This window comes from Equus przewalskii, chromosome 4 (assembly GCF_037783145.1).
Source record: "Equus przewalskii isolate Varuska chromosome 4, EquPr2, whole genome shotgun sequence".
Classification (NCBI taxonomy): Eukaryota; Metazoa; Chordata; class Mammalia; order Perissodactyla; family Equidae; genus Equus; species Equus przewalskii.
The window spans coordinates 11,302,850-11,327,670 of record NC_091834.1 but is presented as its reverse complement, the minus strand read 5'-3'; the positions used below and the strand labels follow the sequence as shown (position 1 = coordinate 11,327,670).

The following is a 24,821-nucleotide window of genomic DNA, read 5'->3' as shown; positions in this document are numbered from 1 at the left end:
ATATACTATCTGGTTCCCTTAATATAAAGCTTAAGAAAAGGCAAAACGAATTAAAGATGTTAGAAGTTAGAATATTAGTTCCTTCCAGGGGTACTGATTGGGAAAGTGCATGGCCTTATGGAGTGATAGAGATGTTCTCTATCTTGATCTGGCTCGTGGTTACATGGGTGTAAACATATATAAAAATTCATTAAGTGCACTTAATATTACTTTAATGTATACATGTTATACTTACATAAAATTTTAAAAATGAAATTAAAAATGAAGCTTAACATGTGATTCTGATGCCCACCCAAGGCTGAAACTTTTGTGTTCAAGTATGGCCTGAGAGAGCCAATCTGCACACTTGATGGAGCCCTAAATTTTCAAAGTGAATGATTCCAATGCTAGACGACTTAGACCATTTCCTTCTAGAAAACATAGAATTAGCTTATTCTTATCTCTTCCAATGGAGACAAAGAAATAAATCCTGTCTCTGAATTGAAGATAATAAATTCTAGTGTTTAAAAGAATAAGAATTAATGGACTACATATACTTCAGACAGTTCTCCATTAATCACTTTTTCAGATGTTTAAGATGGAACTAGACAGAAGATAGTTCAAATTTTTATAGTCTGTGGAAAGCCTCAAGAGTGAATATCATTTGTTGACTGAAACCAATACCTTCCAACTTAAATTTATCACAAGCATGTTTTTAATTAAAAATTCTTAAAAAGCATCAATGAAGAAGCAAAGTTTCCCCTTCAGCACCCCCACCCAACCTCTCTCTCAATAACAAAGCAAATATCCATGAAGCACTTATCATACTCCAGGCACTGTTAAGTTACTGAAGCCTTAAAACTTTCAGTATTGCACCCATTTCATAAACGTAAAAACTGAGAATCAGAGTTTCAATAACTAGTCTAAGGCTATAAAGATTAATAATAGTAAAGCCAGGAATTGGTCCTGGCTTATAAGCCTCCTTTTAAAACCACTATGCTCTATAACCCACAAGCAGTTGGAGTTTTCAAATTCTTTTTCTATACACTATATATAGATGTACTTCTTTAATCAAACGGAGTCATACTATACTTCTATCCATAATGGTATTTAACTATTCTCCTACAGATAAGTATTTAGGATATTTACACTTATTTTATAAATAATGATATACAAGCTACATGGGTCATTTCTGAGTAGAAGTCTCCCAGAAGTGGAATCGACAGGTCAAAGTACATTTTCCCTCCCATAGTATTTTTAATTTTTGTCATTCAGACCCATGAAAACGTGTATTTTCAACATTTGCCTCTTCTTGACTTTTTTACTTGTGTGTAACCAATTGTCCCAGGAATCTTACTATCTGGGAGAGCAAGTCCAAATTTTTTTTTTTCAAAATTATGTTAGCTATTTTTGGCCCTTTGTTCTTCTATATAAAAGTTTCTAGCAACTTGTTCAATCTATTACTGCTAATATTTTTTGTAGATTCTTTTGTGTATTCTACGTAGACAGTCATATATAATCTGCCATTCTTTCTTGCTTTCCAAAGCTTATTTTTTTACTTCTCTTCCTCTCTCCCTCCCCCACTTTCTTAACTAACAAAGACCCGCCACAAAATGTTGAATACCAAATAGTAACTAATAATGAGCATCCATGTCCATCCAGATCTTAAAATGAACGTGTCCAGCATTCTACTCCAAGTATATTTGTGGCATTAAGTTTTGAAAATGATTACAATAGTTATATAACAGAACTGAAACATCATTATTTTTAAAATGGGTCTAAAATCATGAATTTTTCTACCAAAAAAGGGGAGAAAGTAGAGGGTTAGGATAAAGGGAACGTGCAAATTTCATTTTGTATAGGAGACAGTCCAGGCAACTCTTTCATTCCTGAAGTTATTATTCAAGAAATAGCTTTAAATATATCTTTGAAATATTTAAAGCCTAACAGAAAACAGTCTGTATACATTACGGATCAACAAAAGGTCCCCAACTACAAATTTTTAAAGAGAAAAAATCAATTTAGCAGAAGATTATAAACAAAGCCAGCAAGGTCGCATTAAAAAAAAAAAAAGGGCAAGCAGAGAGTATAAAATAAACTGATAGAGAGGCCCAAGTAATTGTGGTAATATTAAAATTGGACCTAGTAGAATTCAAAATGTTAAAAAAGAAACTTGAATAAATGAACAAAGATTAAGTAGTTATGAACCTGTATGTGCTGAACATAGCACTGAATACACAAAGCAAAAAGGATTGGATATATGAAGAAAAACACATAATAGCAATATAAGAATTTATTTTACATTTCTCACTCCTTGAGATATAAGTAAAGATATAAAGAATCTCACCAGTGCTTAACTAATAATATTGATTTAATGGTTACATGACAAATTGTACCGAAGGACATACCCATCCTAGCAACCAGGAAATACTTAGAAAATTTGTTTGCTTAGCAGGCTAAAAAGAATCCTTAATAGGTTTCCAAAAGCAGACTAGAGACACTGACTCTATGTAGTAGAAACTATGTTATTAACAAAAAACTAAACTAAAAAATAAAATATAGCCAACCACCTGAAAAGTGAAACACACTATCCCAAATAACTGTTAGACAAGCCATCAAATTTGCAGCCACCAAATATTTAGAAAACAATAATGAAAATACAACATTCTTCACCTATGGGATGGACTCAAAGAAATAATCAGAGGAAAATTCATCACATTAAAGTGATTTCTTTTAGAATTGAAAGGAAGAAAAAATAAATGGACCAATTATTCAACTCAAGAGGTAGGAATAAATAAGAGAAGTAGAAGAATGGAATCAAAGTTAAAATGCTGAAATAAGTTAGAAAAAATGATAGATGATTATTCCCTGATGGTAAAGAGGATGGGGGTAGAAGGGGGCACACCTGAGCGAGTCTAACCGAAGAGAAGAGAAAGACACGAAGAGGACATGTAATGGTAGATGATGTGTGTACTTAAAACGCTGAGATTATTAACTATATGAAAAACATTTTAAATATAAGGTAGACTGCATGATGAATTTCAAGAAGGAAAATTACCAAGATTTATTCAAGAAACAGAATCCTGAACAGAGCAGGAACCCATGAGGAAATAGAATTGTGAAGAAATACCTTCAAGAAAAGAGTCAGGTGTATCTAGATATAAATAAAATAGCATCAACTTCAATAAACAGACAATTCTCAGGGTATATTCTAAATCAAATAAGACATGAGACAGTTTTCCAGTTTATTCTGCAAAGCCATCAAAACTAGACTTACCTCTTATGAATAAATACAAAATCCTAAATATAAGGTCAGTCAATAGAATACAGCAGCATTTATAATGGCTGGCTCAATATTAGATTCTGCTAATATAATCAGGGTCTCTCATCGATAGGTCAAAGGAGAAAATCCATACTAACATATTGGTAGACACTGGAAAAGCATTTGAAAAAAATTTAACATCTGATTCCAATAAATGGGCTTCATGAATCAAGATTCTTCTTAACATAAGTATTTTATTTCTATTCTATAGTTTAAATTATACTTGAGCGAAATACTAAAAATTAGACATTCATAAAATCAGAAATAAGAATGCCCATTATCATATTCAATCAACTGAAAACTATTAGAAATAATAGAAGAGTTATGCAATGTGGTCAGTTTAAAAAAAAAACACACGACAGCTTTCCTATATATGCAGTGATTCGTTTAAAATATTACAGTACTTATAATAATATGAAGAGTCCATTTTTAAAAGCGACAAAAATTTTTGGAGACTTTTAAAAAACCAACATATCAGTATTATAGTAAAGAAAATTTCAAAACCTTTAATGAGGACATGCAAAAAATATATATATATTGTACTATGTGCTCAATGGAAAGACCCCCTAAGTGAATTTAAACACTTAGCGTGTTTCTGGTTAAAATCCTAACAGGATACTTGGGGAAAGTGAGAAAAATGATTCTGAAAGTCACATGGGAAAATAAACAGGCAGGAATAGAAAACTTTGAAAAAGGACAGTTAAATTAAGTTCCATCCTACAACAAATAGTACTGTCTGCCATGTACTACACATTGTTCTAGGAATTGAAATTACAGTGATTAAAGAAAGGCTACAATGAGACATGCATAGTCTATAAAGATCTAACACAAGTACAGTACTTGTAACCAGAAGAGAAAGACCAGAGCTGGAACATAACTGAAAGCCCAGAAATGGACCCAAATGAGACGAAGCTGGTATTTCAAAACAGGGGACAGGATGAACTGTTCAACAAATGCTCTTGGCCTGGTCAGTAGAGAGATTCAGAAAAGGAGTAACGGTGGATCCTTAGCTCACAACCTCTAACGAAATAAATTCCAGAATGACTTAGAATTAAGTGTAAAAGCCAGAGAAGTAAGATGAAATTTGTGTGAAAATTAGAATAATCTTGGAGTAGACAAAGCTTTTCTAAGGAGAAAACATAAGCAAAAGATGAACAGACTACATACAATCATTAAATTTTCCTATATCAATACACACCATACTACAGTATTCTTTTCCCCTTGAGGAAGATTCGCCCTGAGCTAGTATCTGTGCCAATCTTCCTCTACTTGTTAGTAGTTGGGGCGCCAGCACAGCACAGCCACTAACAGAGACTGCTCTCTGTTAAGTCAGCCCCAGGGAACTGAACCTGGGCCGCCACAGCAGACTGAGCTGAACTTAAATCACGAGGCCACCAGGGCTGGCCCCGTACAGCATTTTTAAGACTATAGTTTACAAAGGGCTACCTGCCTTATATTAAGAGCTCTTCAAAGCAACAGAGATAAACACCTAATAATTAAACACATGAATAGTCAATAAACAAAAGACAGTTGGCTAACATAATACTGAATTTCAGTAGTAACCAAAGAAATATGAATTTAAACAAGATGATTTATCACCTGTCAAACTGGCAAAGATTTAAAAATTTTATGTACTCAACATAGCTAAAGGCAAAGCGAAAGCAATAGGAATGTACAACTTGCAAAACTTTCCTGAGGACAATCAGGATATAGCAAAAGAACTGCACTCTTTAGACCAGCAATTCCAAAGAAATTATGTGCATTTGTATGTATGTATACATATATTTATGCAGATTTTCATCTCATTATTTATAACAGAAGTTAGAAATATTTTGTGTCTAGTAATAAGGAATTGTTAAATTAACGGTTCTTCTATAAAGGAATTATTTACAACCATTTAAAAAAGCGTAGAATTTAATTACTGAATAGACGGGTGTCCACGTTACTAAAAAAATCTAATTCAAAACCTATGGGCAGTATAATCCCATCCAGAAAAAAATTAGATACATATTCATATACATCATCACAAGCAAAATATTAATGGTGGTTTATCTCTGGATATGTTCCTACATTTCCAAACACGTACAAATATAAACAGGAAAAAATAAGAGTTCTAGCTTTTAAGCTTTGTCAGTAAAACACGGCACAATGGTTAACAAGCGGTCGTCTTCATCAGATGAGATTATTTCCAAGAGTCTGTTCTGGATATAAGCAAGAAGAAAACAAGGCTAAATGGCCTGGAATTCTTACGACAGTTTATTTACAGACTATCAAATACAGCCTTTTCTTTTTTAAACAAATGGCTTATATTAAACACATTCGATTTAAGTTACAAGACTTGATACTAAAGTTCTTGCAGAAAAGCATGGCACCTTTACAACAAATTAACTTGTGAAAAAAACTTACAGGGCAATTCACTACAATCCGTATTTTTGAATGCAATGAGAACTAGAAAATTCTTTTTTAATGGGACATTTGATATGGTAAAAAGAGTGAGAGCCACAAAATTCGTTAGTCTACATAATTCAAAAGGTAAGTTCTTTCCAGTATGATAAAAATTTTGTTTTCCTCATCTTCAATTGGGTCCCTTGATAGCTTATTAATCTGTTGGTAGCTTTTATTTCTAATTAAACTAAAAACAATTTAAGAACTTATGTAGAGAGGCCTTTGGTAAATGACAAACCATTGCTCCTCTTATAAAACCACTTGACATTATAAAACCTTGAAAGAATTTAAAAGCAATGTTTTCAAGGCAGATATCAATTTTCCTCCTACAAACAGAAAATGTTTCAATCAGATTCAGTCTTATTACCTAATTGTTAGAAATTTATACTACTATCCTTAAAAAAAAAAAACTCCTTTTTAAAGACTATCCACATATGAAGCAAAGAGTCTCTACAAGGCTCCTAAATAAGTTTTCTAAAATTTTTAGTTTATTTCCTTATTTCTTCTGAATCATTTTTTCAGTTGACTTTTTTAAGCCATTTGTGTTAAACCAGTTGTTCAGGATTCTAAATTTATTTTACTATCACACTAATAAGTATTTTAATAGTCGCTTTTATTAAAAAGTTAAGTACTGCGGAATTTAGATAAGGCTTAGAGAAACGAGCGCTGGCAAGCCATCTAAGTGTCATTGTTCTCAGCTGTTACAGTGAGGAGACGGACTAGATGATTTTAGATTACTGGAACATCCTGTTAGACTTCACAAATGTCAAAACCAGCATCCCAGAGAATCAGCAGATCTTTATTCAAAGCTTTTATTTCAACTTCACTTTAAAAAAAAAAAGTGAAAAATCATCCAAAATTGGGTTAAGCTCATAGCGAATGCAGAAACACTTGACTCCGAAGTACCAGTCAAGTTAGTCTGGAAGCATTTAACCCATTTACCTTCCATTTTTCTCAAGAAATCTTGATGTTTCCTACAAATCGGCCTATTACAAACTGGCCACGTGCAACTTAAAATTTGTTTTCATCACTGAGTTTCCAGTTGTTCTTTCCAAAACCTTATTTCTCTATTCAAATTTGACTTTAAAACTTTACAAAGACACTCACATTTTTCATTTCTTACTCACTTAAGTGTAATTTAGATATAGCTGAGAGTAGCAAACACCACTAGCTTCTCCAGACCCTTTTTAAACCGCCTTGCTCACCGTCAGCCACTAGAAGCTCCGGGCAGCGCCTTTCACGTTGACTGACGTAGCCCGCGCACTAGAACAGTACCCGGCACTTGGGAGGCACTCAACACATATTCACTGACAGAATGAAGCTCTGAGCCACAGGTAAAGCATTCTCTTAATTCACATTCCACAAACTATTTTAATCAATAAACCCCTTCAAATGAGTCTTTTAAAATTTCATGGGCGAGTGATTGCACCTCTCCAGCAAATAATGGATGAAGACTTGGGAAATACACTGAGTTCCATGTGGAAAAACTTGCTGTGTCAGGAAATACAAAAAGGAACTTCACGTGGGATATAATGAATATTTTCTTCTTTTGGTAGGTCAATCTTACCTATTTTCATCTTATTTGCAATCTGACTTACCTGTTTCTTCCCCAAAAACATCAGCAATATTTTATGTTGCTTAGATTTCACTCAAGAATACTCAGTGATTACTGCAGTCATTATCACCTAGAGAATCAGTGATTTCCCAATCCTGTTCTTTTTATTAATCCAAACTTGCTAAAGTATTACATGGTATGGAAGGATGCATTAAGATTTTGACTATCATATTTCATCAATTTTAAGACAAATTCTTTCATACAACAATGTCTCTATATTTGGGGATTATTTTACAGTGGATGCACCTTAACATTGTGTTGTAGTTTAAGTGGCAACATTTTTTCTAAGTGGTGCATAAAATATTGGTATGTGTCACATCAACACTGTTTTAGGGTGAGATTAGAAGCTGTGGTTTAAATTTTCAATTTCAAGGAACAATTTCCACATCCTCCCAGCCACTCTCCCAACATAAATATATAACTGAAATGTTGAATTAGAAAAACTATCCAAACACAGTTCCATTTTATATAAAATATTTAATTTTAAAACACAGGCTATTCATGTCACATAAATATCTTCAATTTCAGGTTAGCTGCTGTAGTCAGCAGAATTATCAAGTGTGACTATTAAGAATAACTTAGATACTGTCACTTAGAGGAAAGTCTAAAGCTCTAAGACTCACCATATTAAAATTTCAGATACTTGAATACTGTAGCTATTTTGCTAAATTTCAAAATATTTCTTCACTTCCTGCAATGTAGTTTTATTATAAGTTGTTAGTACTCAATATTCAAATAAAAGCAAAATAATTTTTTCTTCATTTCTTTCTCCCAAACAAAAAAAAATTCCATCAAAAAATAAAATGGTCAACCGACATCAACTCATTTTATAGCAGTAAAATGGCAAATTATCCACTTTAAAATGTCCTTACTGTCCCCAAACTACAATGCCTCCCATATATTGTTTGGAAATGAAGGTTCACAAGTCAGATAAGAGGGCACAGGGTTAAGAAACTGACTTTAGAACTGGAGCAATTTCCATTCTATAACAGTTGTTCCAATTTAAGATTCCAATCAAAAAATAAGTTACCAAGAGAATAATTAAAACAAAATGGTTAATTGGCACAACTCTCATTTCCAGAGTCTATTTTTTCCAGTTAGTGATAATGGAAACACTGGCTTTTTACCTTTGGTTCCTTTCTAGAATTATTCTAACTGTATGTGTGTGTGCACATGTGTGTTTCTGTGCACATGTGTGTTTCTGTGCACATGAATAGATTTGACACCATGACGGTTTAGATAAGGGTTAGCCCACCATTCTTCGTTGCTTTTAATAAGAGAAAAAATGTTAAAATGAACTAAATTTGCTCGAAGTCTTGCAGAAGGAGTCATAAGAAACCTCACAGGTGAGGGAAGGAAGATAACAGGGTTTCTTCTCACTATGTTTTCTTTGCTTCCATAAATTCCATCTAGGTAATGTTTCTAGTTAACAAGTAAAGTGAATAGAGTTAATTTTTTCTTAAAATGGCAACTGCATAACTTAAAATATGGTGTTTGCCACCCCTCCCCCATGAACTTCAAAAGATCTATGCAAATTCTGTTATTACCTCTTACTTCTATGCTACTGCCCTCCAATTATCCATGGCAAGAGGAAACAGGGACAATATGGCAGCTGAAAGAAAATGGTACTCTAAAATTCTGTTAGCTATTTTAACCATTTAAATGACAAAACTTTCTAGGACTTCTCAGAAGTAACAAAAGGTACTGATTGGAGTTCTACTCCCTTTCTTTGTTCTGACTCTTCTCTCAAGAGAAGGTGGTAGTGGAAGGTAACAGAGCCCAAAGACAGGCAGAAAGGAGACAGTGTGATGGGCAGAGGGAATGGACCCCATGGGAACTGAGCAGGCAGCCCCTAAACACGGGAGAGCTCCCTGCCTCGCCAGTACAATGCATTGATTCCCTTTAGAAGACAAATGGGTGTAAAGGTTAACTGCTTTTTCAGACCTTAAGTTTACCTGTTAAGGCACTTACTTACCCTCCCCAGCCCACCCATAGTTTTCATATAAAACCCACTATTTCGTTTGAATGCATTTTGCTAGGCTATGATAATCTGCAAAATAAAACAAAAATAACGTTGACCATTTTTTTTTATAAAACTGCTGCATCAAGAGAAAGGCTGTGTTTTATTTTCTGAAATGCACAAAGTACACCTTTCACAATAACACTGAAAGCAGGTGCAAAGACTGACAGTGACCTTTGACTAAAGGTAGCTTTGTAAAAAGAAAAATACCAAATAAATCAGTGCCCTTTCTGATTGTTGTAAAACTGGAGGGGGGAGGGGTTTGTTGGTTGTTACATAAAAGTTGGTCCAAACTTACAAAAAAAGCACAAATGTGCATAGTTCAGAAGATCTGCAGAGGGCCATAAAGACTTTTATGTCCCTAAGATTAGCATCCACTTAAAACTGCAAGAATACAAAATAAAATTGTTAACTAGAATTCGTGAAGATGTACAATTAATAGATCTAGTTTTTAGAACAGCATGAATTTAAGCAAGGTTTTTTTTGTCTTTTTTTTTTAACTATTGTATGCAAGACCCTTTTCCACATAAAAATAAAGCTGTTGTTGAATTAATATTATTCAAGTCTCTTGGACTGCTGCCTTAAATCGCAGCTAGAAAAGTCTTTCCAGATAAAAATGATGTGCCTGAGGAAAAACAGATACTCAGTATGGTAACCCTCTGCCTCGACCTCTGCCAGTTGATGTGCTAATGTGTCCCCTGTATCCTTGTGAATATCCAGGTCCTTGAGCAGGAGAAGTCCAGGTCTGTCCATGCATGAGGCCAGGGCCGCCTGGGTTTTCCTGTAAGTTACCACCATAGTTATAGTTGTGCATCTTTGCTGGCAAAGGATGAGTACTCTCGGGCCCTGTGGAAGGGTCACTGCTGTTTGCCAGGACTGCAATGGGGCCATGGCTATATTCAAATCTATGGTCCTTGTCTCCACTAAACAACATGGGACCAGTATTGAGGTAAATGTCTCCATATCCAGCTACTGAACTAGGAAATGACTCCGAAAAGGCAGAAGGCTGAGGTGGCCCACCAGAATGAGATGAAGTAGTACTGTAGTTGTCCAAAGACTGAATATCAGAGTTCCCGATGAAGCTACGTCGTTCCAGTGGTGGAGCAGAGCTACCCCCTAGACCATCACTGCTAACATAAGGAGCAGAGGAGAAGGAAGAAGATCCAAAGTTGTCCTTGTAGTCTGAAGTGGGTACGTAAGTGTCTCCTACTTGGTAGTCAATACCACCTTCTCTTTTGGGATCATCCTGGGGCTGATGCTGAGCAAGAAGCTGTAACAGCGCTGCTTTCACTCCGGCATGAGGGTCAGTTAAGGAAGAACCAGTGGTGGGGACGTGCTGGTTTTCTGTCCGATAATCCAGATCTTCCTCAGTGACTGGTGGTGGTTCAGGTGGTTCAGGAGGTCGCTGATCAGGAGGCAGAATGCGAGGCCGGTCTGGTTCTGGTGTGAGCTCCAATATCCTCATATCTTGGTGTTGGATGAGGTCATCTTGCCCTGAGTGAAACAAAGCGAAAAAAAAGAGAACAAAGTTACCATGGAAAACTAACCGTTCAAAATAGTTCCTGTTTCCTATGGGCGGGCCTAAAGATCATTAGAAGTTCCATCTCTAGCAAAAAAGACAAAAGGAAAGAGGTATGTAAGTACTAACATTACCTGCTACCATTTAAGTCTATGGTGACTGAAAAACTTGACTGTATTTGACTTTTGAAAAGTATCTCACGTATACCTATTTTTTTGCTTGAAGAACAAAAGCTACTGTATACATAAAGTTTCTGCCTCGGTCAATCATCCTGTTGTAGTTGGAGTAAAAGATTATTTCTTAACGATAGGTTTACCTGAAAAAAATCTATGGCATTCATATTGAGTTATCTCACACATGGATAAACAGACAAAGAAACCAAGCCATAACCAGCGACCTGAAAATTTTCAGGACATCTAGCAATGCCACGAAACAGTACACATTACAAATCATCAGCAACAGCAAGAAAACAGTGTGAACACAGCTGTGTTAGTGGTCTGCTGTCTGCACACTCACCCGAGACCGGAGTGCTAGGTTCTGGAGGTGGCCTGAGTTGTAACGACGCTTCATGTCCCGATCCATTCTCCCTCTCTTCTAGTAGCACGTCTTTCTGCTTCGACTGCTGAGCCTTTATTAACTGAGTCAACAGAACCGCAAATGCGCTCTGCACAGCAGCCTGGGTAGCATCAGTCTCCACTTTAGGCTGGATGCTCTGAGAAGAAGGCTGAATTCCTCCCAATGGTTTCGAAGACTCCTGCTGTGGTGTTGATGGATCTGTCTGTTTTTCACCTGTTGCCAAAATTCCAGCAGGAAGGTTTATTTTATTGAGCTGCTGCTGAGTCTCAGAGTTTACCTTAATGTTCAACACTTGGACAAAATCAGCCATATTAACACTTGTTTTAGATTGTAGTAGGTTTAGTAGAATTGCCAATTCACTGTGGTTTAACTGCTGTCCAGGGCCTGTTTTTACTAAAGACAAAATTTGTATTAATTAGAATTCATAATTCGCAGCTCTCCCTTGCCCCCCAAAATGGCTCTGTATTACCATATTAAAATGCACTTTGTGGGACAGTGTTTAAGAAATACTGTGAAAAGGGAATCTCAGTCTAGTTCAATTTCCTGTACATTTAAGATGTAACTGCACATAAATTTAAACAAAAAAAAACTGCAGTGCATTTTGAGTAAATTATTTTTAGGAGTAAATACTTCAAAAGGAAAATCCAAACTACCATCAGAACCCCATACTATAGACATAACCAGGAAATATCACTTGTGAATGGAAATAGATGATGATGACAACGACAGCAACAGTGTCAGGGGCTAAGTATTTTATTTCCTTCATTCCTCACAAGAACCTTATAAGGCATGCTCTATTATCAGCCTCGTTTTTTTTTTACTGAAGAAGAAACTGACATCCAGAGAGACTCAATAACTTGCCCAGGTCACAAACGCTGTAAGTAACCGAGCTGAGATTTGAACCCATGGATTCTGATTCCAGAGTCTGAGCTCTTAACCCACGGTATTGTTTATCTAAAATAATGCTTATTACCTAAGAACCTAACTTTATCTTTGCAGTAATTTCAAACTAGGATATTGTGGACTCTCTGATAAAATGTATTTTAATTCATTTTTTAAGTTAGGTCACTTTGGGTAAGCTAGGAACTCCTACAGAAGCATGCTTACAATGTGCACAGAAGAAGGCATTAACTCAGCACCAGGAAAACAGAACCAGTTATTTTTCTTTTTCCAATTTTCAGTTTAGACTTGTGACGGTTTACAGAGGCTCTTGTGCAAGCTTATCTGAGTCATATACAACAAGGCTCAAATGCATACAATACTAATATGTTAAGAGAGAATACAGACAGTGATAAGCAATTTCCATAACCACAGATGACAGACTAATAGAAGAGAAACCAAAGATGATAAAATGCTGATGATTAATGCTATCTTTTTATATTCTCTCTCTACATATTTTGAGATAGTCTTCATTCATTCTTAATATTATTTTTAGATTAATTCAACACAAACTTTTGCAAGTTCTTCTTGTGACCTGCAGGCATTAATAGGGAACCAAGCTTGTTCACTACACCCCTGAAGTTGGTTTTGTTCATTTTCCCTTTCACTTCTCTATTGGCAGAGGCTATCTCTGCGTGAGCTCAGAGAAGTATTCTTTAACTATGGTGTCTCCTCTACAGAAGGGGCATTTTCTTATTTCAAGACACTGATGATGTCTTGAAAGACAAAGAGGATTCATTCCTATTTCAAAAAACCAAAATTCTCACTTAATAGCAACAGTTAAAAAAAAAAAAGGAAAAAAAATAAAATGAAGCTCTCCCCCATTAACAGGGCTGTTAAATAGGTTAGAGCTAAGAAACAATAACAAAATGAGCCCAGAAAGGGCAATTCATTTTTTAGCAGCTAAAATAGAGTGAAATATCTACCCTCTGTTACATTAGGTTTGCTGGTGAAGTAAGGACATCAGTTCCGTGAAGAGGAGTAGAAATGAAGACCTGATAGTCTTGTTAAGGAATATGACAACTGTCACCTGGGACAGCTGACACCATCCAAATTTCCTGTTACTGCGAGCTCAAATCCTTTTTCAGGAGCAGACGGCATAGAAAACGTAACATTTATAAATACAAATTATGAAAACTTCCTGTTGCTTCTCTTTTGCCCTTCTCCAAATTTTACATATTTTTAGCATGAAGAGAAGTAATATTGAACTTGATATAGACAGCCCTCACTGTACACAGCACATGTGTTCTCCAAAGCTACGCATATCAAATATTTTCATGTATGAGGGGAATTCAGTATTCCAAGAAAGGAAAGAATACTTCTGAACAACAAATAACAACTGCTTTTGCTTTATAAAGTAACATGTATCAGCACTTTAGTCTGACCAAGGCCAAGTCTAAACTTGCAGATTACATGGAAATGCATTAACGGGAATCTCTCTAACCTTTCTCAGCTTATCTACCATATATTTATCCTCAACCACCAGAAGTTCGATCTGACCACGGATCTGTTTTAATCAACTAACTGATCAATATGTACTCATCTCTTAGTAAGTGCTAGGCTACTTTTTCATGTTTAATAAATCACCACCTCCACAAACAAACATTTTTTTCATAACAGTCTCTGTTTTCATTAAAAAAATTAAGCTAAAGTTGAATGTTTTCTGTTCTTGAGGTAAAATGAGGGAGTGGATTCCATTTTTTAAAAAGTTGTTAACTAAATGAGAGAATGAGTTTAATACACTTCTGACAACATTAAAGCAGCTTACTCGTATAACAGATTGAGTCAGAGGAAGAAATTTAAGTTTCCCGAAAATATTCTTCTTTATCAAACTTCAAATCATTTCTGGCACAGTATTAAGATGGCAATCTTTGAGATTCTATAATATAATGGGAATTATATTAAGAGTGATCCAAGGACATTACAAACAGTACGAAAGAGCTCCTCTGAGTTTTTGGCTAGTTTCCTCTATCTTCGTATTCTTTAAGCATCCACAGACACTAAATGCTGAGCCTCCATGAGAACGGGGTTAGTAAAAGACCTACTGACTCCTGCTCTAGGGAGAAAAGGAAACAGGGAAATCTGACCAATCACTAATCATATGCAATGTCATGCTTTCTTTATAAGTTAACCTTACCTTAAAATTGCTTAATATTGTGGTGCCAGTGGCAGTGAAACGCCTGTACTGGCACACAAGCAAATAACAAGGAAAGGTCAAGTTCGGTGCATTAACCTGACCTATAGCCACAAGATGCTTTACCACTAGAACAATACAATCAACGCTAGCCACACACCAGCACGAAGAAAACCAACCCACCCACGGAAGCATTACTGACCAGGTGCTACATTCGAGTTGCCCTGAGATTTCAGTTGTGAAGACGGCAGCACACCCTGAGGGGTACTGGTTCTGCTGTCATCCAAGCCCAGAGACAAGTCCTTTCTGGGGGCTTTAATTGTGGAAACATCATCAGTCATGCCCATCTGCTTCTGTCTTCTTCGTTTTTTACTCCATAACTCATGACAATCTTGCCATAAAGGAAGGCTGGAAATAAAAAGTATTAAATTGTTTGTCAGTGACATTTCTTGACAGCAACAAAAAAATGCCAATATTTACTACGTAGCACCAAAGCTGCCAGCCCCAATCTCCCGCAAGTTGCTCTTGAAGACTTCACACACAGGCTCTGTAAACTTCTCCAATAAAAATCATCCTTGATGCCCCACCTCCTTCAGGGCTTCACCTTTACAGACGGACTATTTTTCTGTGGCTTCTGAATAAGCAACAAGTAATCATTTGTTAAAACTATTAATGAAGAATATATGTTCATAAAAGTAGGTTACTATTATCCTTGGTGCAATCTTTTAAAGCCAATTCTATCACAGTGTATCATACATTGAATAGGATATGAAAAAAAGGGCAAAAAGTAAGCCATTTGCAGAAACTAGACACAGGATTAAAAAATAGTAAACGCTAGGACATAACATTTGTGAGAAACTCTCTAGTAAGGATTCTATTTTTTAATATCCTCATATTTGCTTTTACGATCAAATGCTTTAAAATTAAACTGACGCTACAGAGGAATTTCAAAAATAGGTAATCCAGGCTCATTACTCGTTAACAAAGAGTTCTAAATAACTAGCAACTATCAAAATTACCCACAATTCTACGTTAATGTAATTTCATAAAACTGCAGAAAAACTTTTGCTTAAAGAAAAACATAAATATTTGATTTATAAATGTTTTCTTCTTAACCTAATAAAAAGTTCAATGGGAAGTTACTATTATATCTATTTTAAAGATGAGAAAATTGAGGCTTGGAAAGGTTAATAAACTTGCCCAGAATATCTACAAATTCCCTTAAGCAGCCCCAACCTGGTGATAGGCGTCTGTAGTCTTCAAACTGGTATGTTTACCTCTAGGAATACACGAAGACTTTCTATGGGGGTGGACCTGGAATTGTTTTAAAGGCATTTCCACATCCATATGTCCTCTTTTCTAAAATTGATCTTTGAGAATGGCCTGCATGTTCAGCAAGTTCTTTCACACCTCCTCCTTCAAAATTACTCTCATCTCATGTCATAAAATAAAGGCATATGCAACAATATGGTCGAATCTTAGCAATATTATATAATATTAAGTTAAAAAGGTCATTCCCGAAAGATTACATACAGCATGACACCCTTTTATATAATTAAAAACAACTAAAATTTTAAAATATAACTTTTTATGAGTACATATAGATGGCAACAAAAAGAATATACAAAAGAAAACAGGGATGATGGTTACCTCAGGTGGAGAAGGCAAGGGGATAGGTCGTGGTGGGGGAGAGGGTATGATATGATTGAAGTAGGTTATTTTCAAGGTTGTAGCTTTTATTTGGTAGGTTCATGGCTGCTTATTAACGTCATTTAAAATAACTAATTAAATTAAGTAACTAAAACAAAAAAAGAGAGCCATGCATGGACCAATGATGAGTGACACAAGGATTATGATTAAACCAAGTCTATGCACCTGAGGTCCAAAAACAAAACAAAGGCATACCTCTCAGCCATCTTACTATGGTGCATTGCCTCAGCGTGTAAAAACCTCCTGGAGTAACAAACAAAGGGACAATTTGAAATATTGATATTGGGAACCTTTAAGGCATCATAAACCCGCCAAAGACTTTCCTTTCTGTGTGAGTGTGAGTGTGTGTTTCTGTGTTTCTGTGTGTGTGTGTGTGTGTGTGTGTGTGTAAGCTGTGAGGGCGGAGCCTCTGCTGGGACATTCTGAATTCAAACATACTGCAGGACTGCAGAGTGGGGTAACTGGAGCGATCTCACTCCTCCATCCTGATGTTCAGGGAACGCTCTGCTCTTGTGGGAGAGTTCCATGAGAGTAAAGCAAAGAAATCCACTAAAAAGGGCTTTAGTTCCCTCCCCCAGTTTCAAGGTAAGAGATTCTTTACAGATGATCTCAACACTCATCTCTAAGAAAGATAAATATGACCCAACAAAGAGCTATGACAGTACAGGTTAGTGACGCTGACTCTTAGATGTACCAGGAACGTTTTCCAGGATGACCAACTACGTGCTTTCCTGAAGGTTCAAATACTGGCTCAGCCACTTACTTACTGTGTCTCATTAGGCAAGCAACTGGAGCTCTGTGCCTCAGTTTCCTTATCTTTAAAAATGGGTTTAAAAATACAATCTACCTTATAGGGCGAAGGTCACATTCTACATTAACATGTGGAAGGACTTGGACAGTGCCTCTCACACAGGAGGTGCAGTATTCATGCCTGATACCATTCACCATCATTTGACAAAAGTAGTTTAAAGCTACTTTTGTCAAATCATATCATGAAATACTTATTCCAATTACAGTTGATCGTATTTTATGAATTGTTTAATGCTTTTTACTTGTTAAGAAAAAACAAAATTATAGGCTAACTGCCAGTCTAATTCACTTTTTGGCAATATATACATTTTCCTTTTCATTAAAATACATCAGAAAAGTTTGACAGAACATCTAATATAATTAATGGAGCTACTTCCTATTTTTTTATACCCCACTCTCATTTGATTATTCCTAAAAAATTGATCATTATTTCACAAAGGAATACCAAGCCCTTCTTCATGGTCCTTACCTCATAAATAATTTATAATTTTAACTACCCATTACATATTACAAAATGAGAGATATTACACTGCTTATATAAATATTTTTTTAATTTAAATATTAGGTCAAAATCATTATAATTTTGACCTGATTGCTTTAGTGATGGATCTAACAAGAGCTGTCCCATAATTTATTACTGGTTTATAAAATGTTCACCAAAATGTGTATTAACACGTTTATTTTTAATGTAAAAATGTAGTCAGGTGTATGGTCTGCTAAAACTAAGAGAATTTAGATGATGCGTTTGACAATATGCACAGTGTTTCCAATTAGGTCATGTGGCAGACATTTTCCATAAACTGAATGGGATACAACTATAGTTCCAAGGTTTTAACAAAAACACGTATTTTAAAAATGTAATAAGAATGCCAGCCCTGGTGGCCTAGTGGTTAAGTCTGGCACAGGTTCGGTTCCCAGGTGCCAACCTACACCACTTGTCCATCAGTGGCCATGCTGTGGCAGCACCTCACATACCACAAGAGGAAGACTAGCAACAGATATTAGCTCAGGGCAAAACTTCCTCAGCGAAAAAAAAAAAGTCAGAAACACAATTTAACAAATGGATTAGCAAAGTAGCAATGAAATTACACAATGACTTCCTAATCTTTTCTACATATAGTCAATCAAACAAGTGCTAATAAAACAAAAAGTAACAAGTATAAAAAGAAACTACTTAAGTATTCGTAAACTTTCTTTGGTTTATTTTCTCAAAATATGAAAAAACAAATGATTAATGACTAGATAGATCGTTTGGCAAGTCATGTAGTTTCCCAATCATTACTGTCAAGAATATTAAAGGAGAAAAGAATTTTAAGTTGACATCTGAAAGGCCATTAAAATAATTTTGATGACAGATCACTATGTGATTTTTAAGACATAATGTGGAAGTTCAAAGAAGTCAGTGCTATAACTATGACAAAACTCTATGCATTCTCAAATGCTTATTTACAAGGATACTTATAAAAAAATAAAATTACAATTAATGTGGAACTATGTTTCATTCTAGAATAAGTAATATTCATCAACAGATATGCAAATTACTTAGGAAAAAAAATCTCAGCCCTATCTATTTCATTAGGTTGCGTTTCCAACAAAACTTACTAATTTTTTTCCCTTTTTTTCTTTATTTGCTGAGGAAGATTCACCCTGAGCTAGCATCTGTTGCCAATCTTCTCTTTCTGCTTGAGGAAGATTCGCCCTGAGGTAACATCTGTGCCAATCTTCTCTATTTTGTATGTGGGGCACTGCCACAGCATAGCCACCAAGTGGTGTAGGTCTGCAGCCAGGAACCAAACCTGGGCTGCTAAAGCAGAGCGTGCTGAACTTAACCACTAGGCCACAGGCCTGGCTTCTTCCTATGCTTTTGTTATGTGAGCTGCTGCCACAGCATGGCCACTGTCAGATGAGTGGTGTGGTTCTGTGCCCGGGAACTGAACCTGGGCCACTGAAGGGGAGCACACCGAACTTTAATCACTAGGCCATCGGGGCTGGCCCTCTTTCGGTTTTTTAACAAATATATATTACTAATATTTGCAATGACAATTTAATCAAGAAGAAAAAGAGCTTTCTAGTCAGAGGACATTTTTTAAAATTAAATTTACATTTACATATAAATAATTGTTTAGAAGAAATACAACAGGGTAATCAATAAAATACTTTCAAACATATGTTCAAATATATGTTACATTAAAAACCTGCAGAAGCAAAATAAATTCAAGATGAAAGAAGAACAATGTCCCATTGTTCAGACATCTTCTACATGAATGGTGGTGAATATCAAAATGCTGATATTTTGATTCCACTGGACACATTTATAAGAGTGATGTAACTGCTCCATTTAAGTGTCAACACTTATGATACACTGAAAACTACTTCTTTTGCAACTAGTTGAACCCTTGATTTTAAAAAGTTTAGGTGTCAATTAAAAATGTGCTTGATACAGATTTACTAGAATTCTTGCATGTGGATCATTTAACACAACCAAGAGATCAACTTAGTATTACCAATAATGGGAGAAAAATGTTATTATATTCCTCTTCATATGACAGAGCAGGAAGCACACATCACTACCTAGGCAGTGTTCCTGCCCTGCCCCCCCCCAAAAAAAGAGTTTACTCTGATTCTGATCACCAGAAAGCAATCAAGCCAGATTGTAGAATGTGCCACGAAACAGCTAGCTTGGACTCTTTGAAAATGTCAACGTCATAAAAGCCCTCCCAAGAGTGATCAAAGACCAAAGAGATACAACAACTAAATGAAATTCAGAGCTGTGAATAAATTCTTCAGCCAAAAAAAAAGAGAAAACAATAGGCCATGAGGGAAATTATCAGAGCAACTGGAGAATTTGAATATGGACTATCTATTGGATATTGCAATGTTAAATCCCTTATGCTTTATAACGGCTCTGTACTTATACAGAATAAAGTCCCAGTTCTTACAGATACATGGCTAATTATTTGTAAGTGAAGCGTCACTTCCACAATATAATATTCAAATAGTTTAGGGGAAAAAGTTTATATAGAGTGAGAAAGTAAATGTGTCCAAATATTAACTACTGAATCTAGGTGAAGGATATATGAATCTCATTGTACCATTCTTCCTATTTTTCTGTAGAGTTGGTATTTTTCCAAAACAAAGGTTGGTAAAAAACTCTTTGAAGGGGTACTAGACCCAAAGTTTCAAGCCTGTCGATATATACTGATAAGCACAAAAAGCCCACAAAACAATCAATTCAACAGTGAATGACTCAGGTCCCTCAACACGTCAGATGATAGACCCTTTTTGCCTTTCAAATCATCTCATAAAAGCTATTTATATACAGTTTGGTAAAAACTTAATGAGGCTGAATATGATGATCTCATAGAAACATAATAAGCCTAAGTGATAAGTGGAAGAGCCAGGATTTGAACTCCAAAGCCCATGTTTGTTCATTTACAACATGCTAACTGTATCACATACAAACATGTTATTATTATAGGGATAGGCTTGCTTTTATGATGCTATCATCTATAAAATTACTAAGAAAATTCCTACAAAGCTGCTAGATCCTATCAAGGAGAACCAAAGAGACTGCCTTGTCCCCTCCCCTTCCCCCAAATCAATCCTAGAGAAATTACAGGAGCCACAAGGGAGTGAGGATTCAAGAACCCAGCTATTCTGACGCCCAAACTCTATGCATGTTTCCTCCTATCAGACAATAAACTCATTCTAGACAAGCTTTTGATACTAATATTACTTCATTCAGTGATAAGGATTTTCTATTGTGTAGTATGCCAAGGAGTATTTCAGAACTTCTCTTTCATTCTGGACTAACTTGAATTTCAGAGCTGGCTCCACCCTTTACTACATTTGTATTCTTGGGCAAGTTTCTTAACCTCTTTGAGCCTGCTTCCTCCTCTGTAAAATGGTGATAATAATAATAATAATAATACCCACCTGATAGGATTATAAAGACTAATGTAATACGTGAAAAATGCTTAGCATAGCACTCAAAATTTTAGCTAGAGCAACTAGTAGCAGCGCAGGCAGTAGTACTGGCAGAAGCAGTACCAAAGCAACAGCAGCAGCAGTGAGATTTTCTCAGAGTTGAAATATATTAATAAAATTAGCCAGAGTGAAGGCTGCTTTTGCTAATTCTATGGTGAGCTGAACATTAAAAGCAAGGCTCTGCATCCTGGATATAAAAATTATATGTATTACTGCTATTCTGTTTCTTTTGATTTATTCTATTTCTTTTGACTGACTAATCATGGAAAAGCTGCTGATTGTTATAGATAGATGTTATGAACACTGTCCAGATTCTGCCTATACGGGATCTAATATAATAAAAAGCCACTTACTCTGGCGGAGGCATTTTTGAAGGTTCCACGTCTCGTAGGAACTCACATTGAAGAGCCTGTTCTGCAGTGCAGCGCTTACTAGGATCCAAGGCGAGCATGTAATCAAACAAGTCTAGTGCGGCTGCAGGGATACTGGCACAAGAGGATTACAGAGTCACACGTGCTCTCTGACACAAGTTTAATGTTTCTTTAGAAGCTTATTTTGAATATTAGCATTTTATAACATGTTCGCATTACTTTATTCCAATAAATTCCAAATTCTACTTTGAAGAAACATTTTCACACAATCTTGTAACTATTATTCTAAATAATTTGAAATTTGGCAAACAGTATATTTTACTACTCTATAGGTAATTTGCTGTTATAAATTAAGAAATGAATAGAATAGTTTCCTATAAGAAAATAAAAACCTGAGCTCACTTTGAAAACTGTTTCATTAAAATTTAAAATGATATTATTAAAGGTCTTTCATGTAAGCACCAAATCAAACACAAAACCCCAAATCATTAATTCCATAATGACGGTGAAATGGTAATTTGCATGGAGCAAAGGGAAACAAAATTAAACGACACAGAAGAATTGTGACGGGTCTACCTTGGGTCACTATAGAGCGACATTTAGAATTCACAAGAAATAACAACAACAACAACAACAAAAAACCATTTGATGCAATATAGATGTTTAAGCATCCCCTTCTTACAAAACAAATTCTTCTCTTAACTTTCGACGGTATTGCTTCTTTGGTTTCATGGTGTTGAAATAGGGTAGTTTGATTACATCGGGCCAGACTGCAGGACATGGACTCCCACATATACGGCTAAACAATACACAAAAAGAAGAACATCACTATAAACTACGTAGAAAAAATAATACATATTACTGCTATACAAAACATCAACTCATTTTTAAATACACAAAATTTGAAGTCCTAATATAATGTATAAGAAGTTTCATTAAATATTTTAGTCATCCCAACTTAATCACTTGTTTTAAGAAACCAACTTATTTTCAGTCGATGCTTTTAACACTCCAAACACCCCAGAGAGAAGCTTCATATTTGCAAAATCAAATCTTAAGACACAGGTAACAGTGAAAATATGTTGACCACGTTTTGAACCAAAACAAAACATTTTATGCCAATAAAGCTCTTCTCATGAATATAAGGAAGTCTGTAGTAACAGCAGAAACAGTTTTCCTACACTCAGGAAGGTCATTGGACTGTCAAGACTGCTGCTGAATTCTATTAACAGGAGGACCCTAAAAGTAACATTCTGGCAACATGAAAGTTCTTCAATTTTAGTGCTACTGATTTCAAGGTATTTAGAAACTTGAATTGCTTTACACTCTGCTTATCTATACCTTGCAAACCCTCATTATTTTTGTATTAATTAGTAAGTCCTTGTTATGGCAATTTGTAGAAGAAATGCTATAAAAAATCTTATTACTTGTACACGCCAGTCTCTTCTTCCTTACAACCCAATTTTCACAACCTCCTCAAAAATATACTAGCTTCATAGGAAAAAAGGCCAAACTGGGGAGCACAACTATCTATGATCTGGTCCCAGCTGCCCTCCTAGTCTCATCTCGCAATTCACCTCTCCCCACAGAAGCACCACTCCTCCATGTCCACCCTCACAGTCCTTCTCCCTAGCTTCTACCTAGCTGAATCCTTTTCACTTCTCAAGATTCAGATCAAAAGTAATCTATTCAACGAGTTCTTCTATATCCCCAAGCCTACCCAGAATGGTCACTCTCTGCCTGCTACTTGTTTCTTTTGACGCTATTTAGTCCTGCTTTCTATTTTAGTTGTTTACATGTCTGTTTCTCTTTCTAAATAATCATTCAGGAACCATGTCCCTCACTTTTGTATACTTTCCCAAGTAACTACATAAACATAAATAATTAATTCCAGGCAGACTGATGTGTATTATAACATAAGTATAAAGTATATTGGAATAAAAGAAATGGAGCATACTTTCAACCAGAGAAATACAAGAAAATATACTCAATTTAGGGAAGGGTGCAGAATTTTGGCTACAACTCCAAGATTAAGTAAACAACAGACAGGTGACAAAGGGAATAAAGGAAATATGTTACTGGCAAACAGAAGTGCACAGGCAAAGGCATGGAAGTAGCAAAGTGTGGGCATTTGGGAGGAAGACAGGAAATCAGGAGAGGTGGAATTTAGGGCTCAGGGAGGGGTCGTGGGAAGCACAGACCGAGGTCACACAGTACAGTTTTTAAGAGGCAATTTGCCTAACTACAATTAAGACAGACTTTGAAGACAAACTTCACAACTGAATCCTGTCTGGGTGATATTGGTCAAATTACATTGTGTAAGAATCTATTTCTTCTTCTGTAAAATAGAGATTAATTTTACTTTGAAGCTGTGAAACTGAATGAGCTAGCATCTGGCCAATTAATAGCTTTATAATAAAAATCAGTTTATTACCTATTACCTCTTAGCTAAACAGTTTCAATTATTTTATTTTATATGTTGTAAAAAGACTTGAGTAGTGAAGTTACCTAACTGGTAGCAGCATACAGATGGAAGAGACATTCTGAGGCAGGGAAAGTTACTAGAAACTAGGAAAGCAGACATGACAGCCATTGATGATAACTGCTTATTAGCAAAATCTGCCTGATGGCTAGCCAGCTATACCAAAAGCATTTACCAAAGATGTCTTGAAATACATAATATACTAAATCCCCAAATATCTGAGGCCTATTTTGGGCATCTATTCTGATCTACTCACATATCTACTCTCGTGTCAATACCATATGGTAGCTTTGTATTTTTCATAAGGCTGACAGGACAAACTCCTCTATCTACCCATTCCTGCAATTACTCTTCTCAGAATTTTCTTAGATGAAATGTAGAATCAGTACCGTCAACACTCCAAAAGTAAGAGAATCCTGTTTGGATTCAACTACTGCTCTGAATTTATAAATTCACTTAGAAAGGACTGCTATCTTCACAAAGCTTAACATTTCTATCCCAGAAATACTCATTTTATATTTCTTTCAGTTTTATATATATTTCTTCAATTAGATCTTGTATATTCTTACGGGTTTTATTTTTTGCTTTTTGGAATGTGTTCCTGTGCCTCTTGTGCCTATTATAATATTTCCAAGGAAAACTAGGAAAGTTTTATTATAGGAATGGTTGAAAATTTGACATACACAATTTTAAGGTAGCCGCCAGAGATTCTATGGTCCCTAACAGTTTTCGTAGTTGTTTCTTTGAGGCTTTCCAGGGTGACAACCATATCACCTATAACCAGAATTCATCTACACTTTTTTTGATGTGCATATCTCTATCATTTTGGTACCTTACATTAGGTGGCAGTTTTCAATGTGAAAATGATAATGGTGCTACACAATACTAAGTAATTTTGTTTTGTTTCTGATT

At 35.6% G+C, this 24,821-nt stretch overlaps 1 protein-coding gene across 4 annotated transcripts in view; it reads right to left on the bottom strand.

Moving 5' to 3' along the window:
- Positions 1-7,818: 7,818 nt before the first annotated feature.
- The window catches only part of CDK13 (cyclin dependent kinase 13), a 111,873-nt gene continuing 94,870 nt past the window's right edge, over positions 7,819-24,821 (bottom strand). Inside the window, exons 10-15 of one of the 4 annotated variants that reach the window (XM_070615462.1) lie at positions 22,110-22,226; positions 21,410-21,541; positions 16,455-16,502; positions 14,752-14,957; positions 11,417-11,869; positions 7,819-10,875 (exon numbers count right to left, since the gene is read on the bottom strand). In XM_070615462.1, coding sequence (XP_070471563.1) covers positions 10,025-10,875; positions 11,417-11,869; positions 14,752-14,957; positions 16,455-16,502; positions 21,410-21,541; positions 22,110-22,226 — 1,807 coding nt within the window. In that variant the 3' untranslated portion in view covers positions 7,819-10,024. The remainder of the gene's footprint in view (positions 10,876-11,416; positions 11,870-14,751; positions 14,958-16,454; positions 16,503-21,409; positions 21,542-22,109; positions 22,227-24,821) is intronic. The other 3 variants (XM_070615463.1, XM_008539374.2, XM_070615465.1) reach the window with 3 other exon arrangements.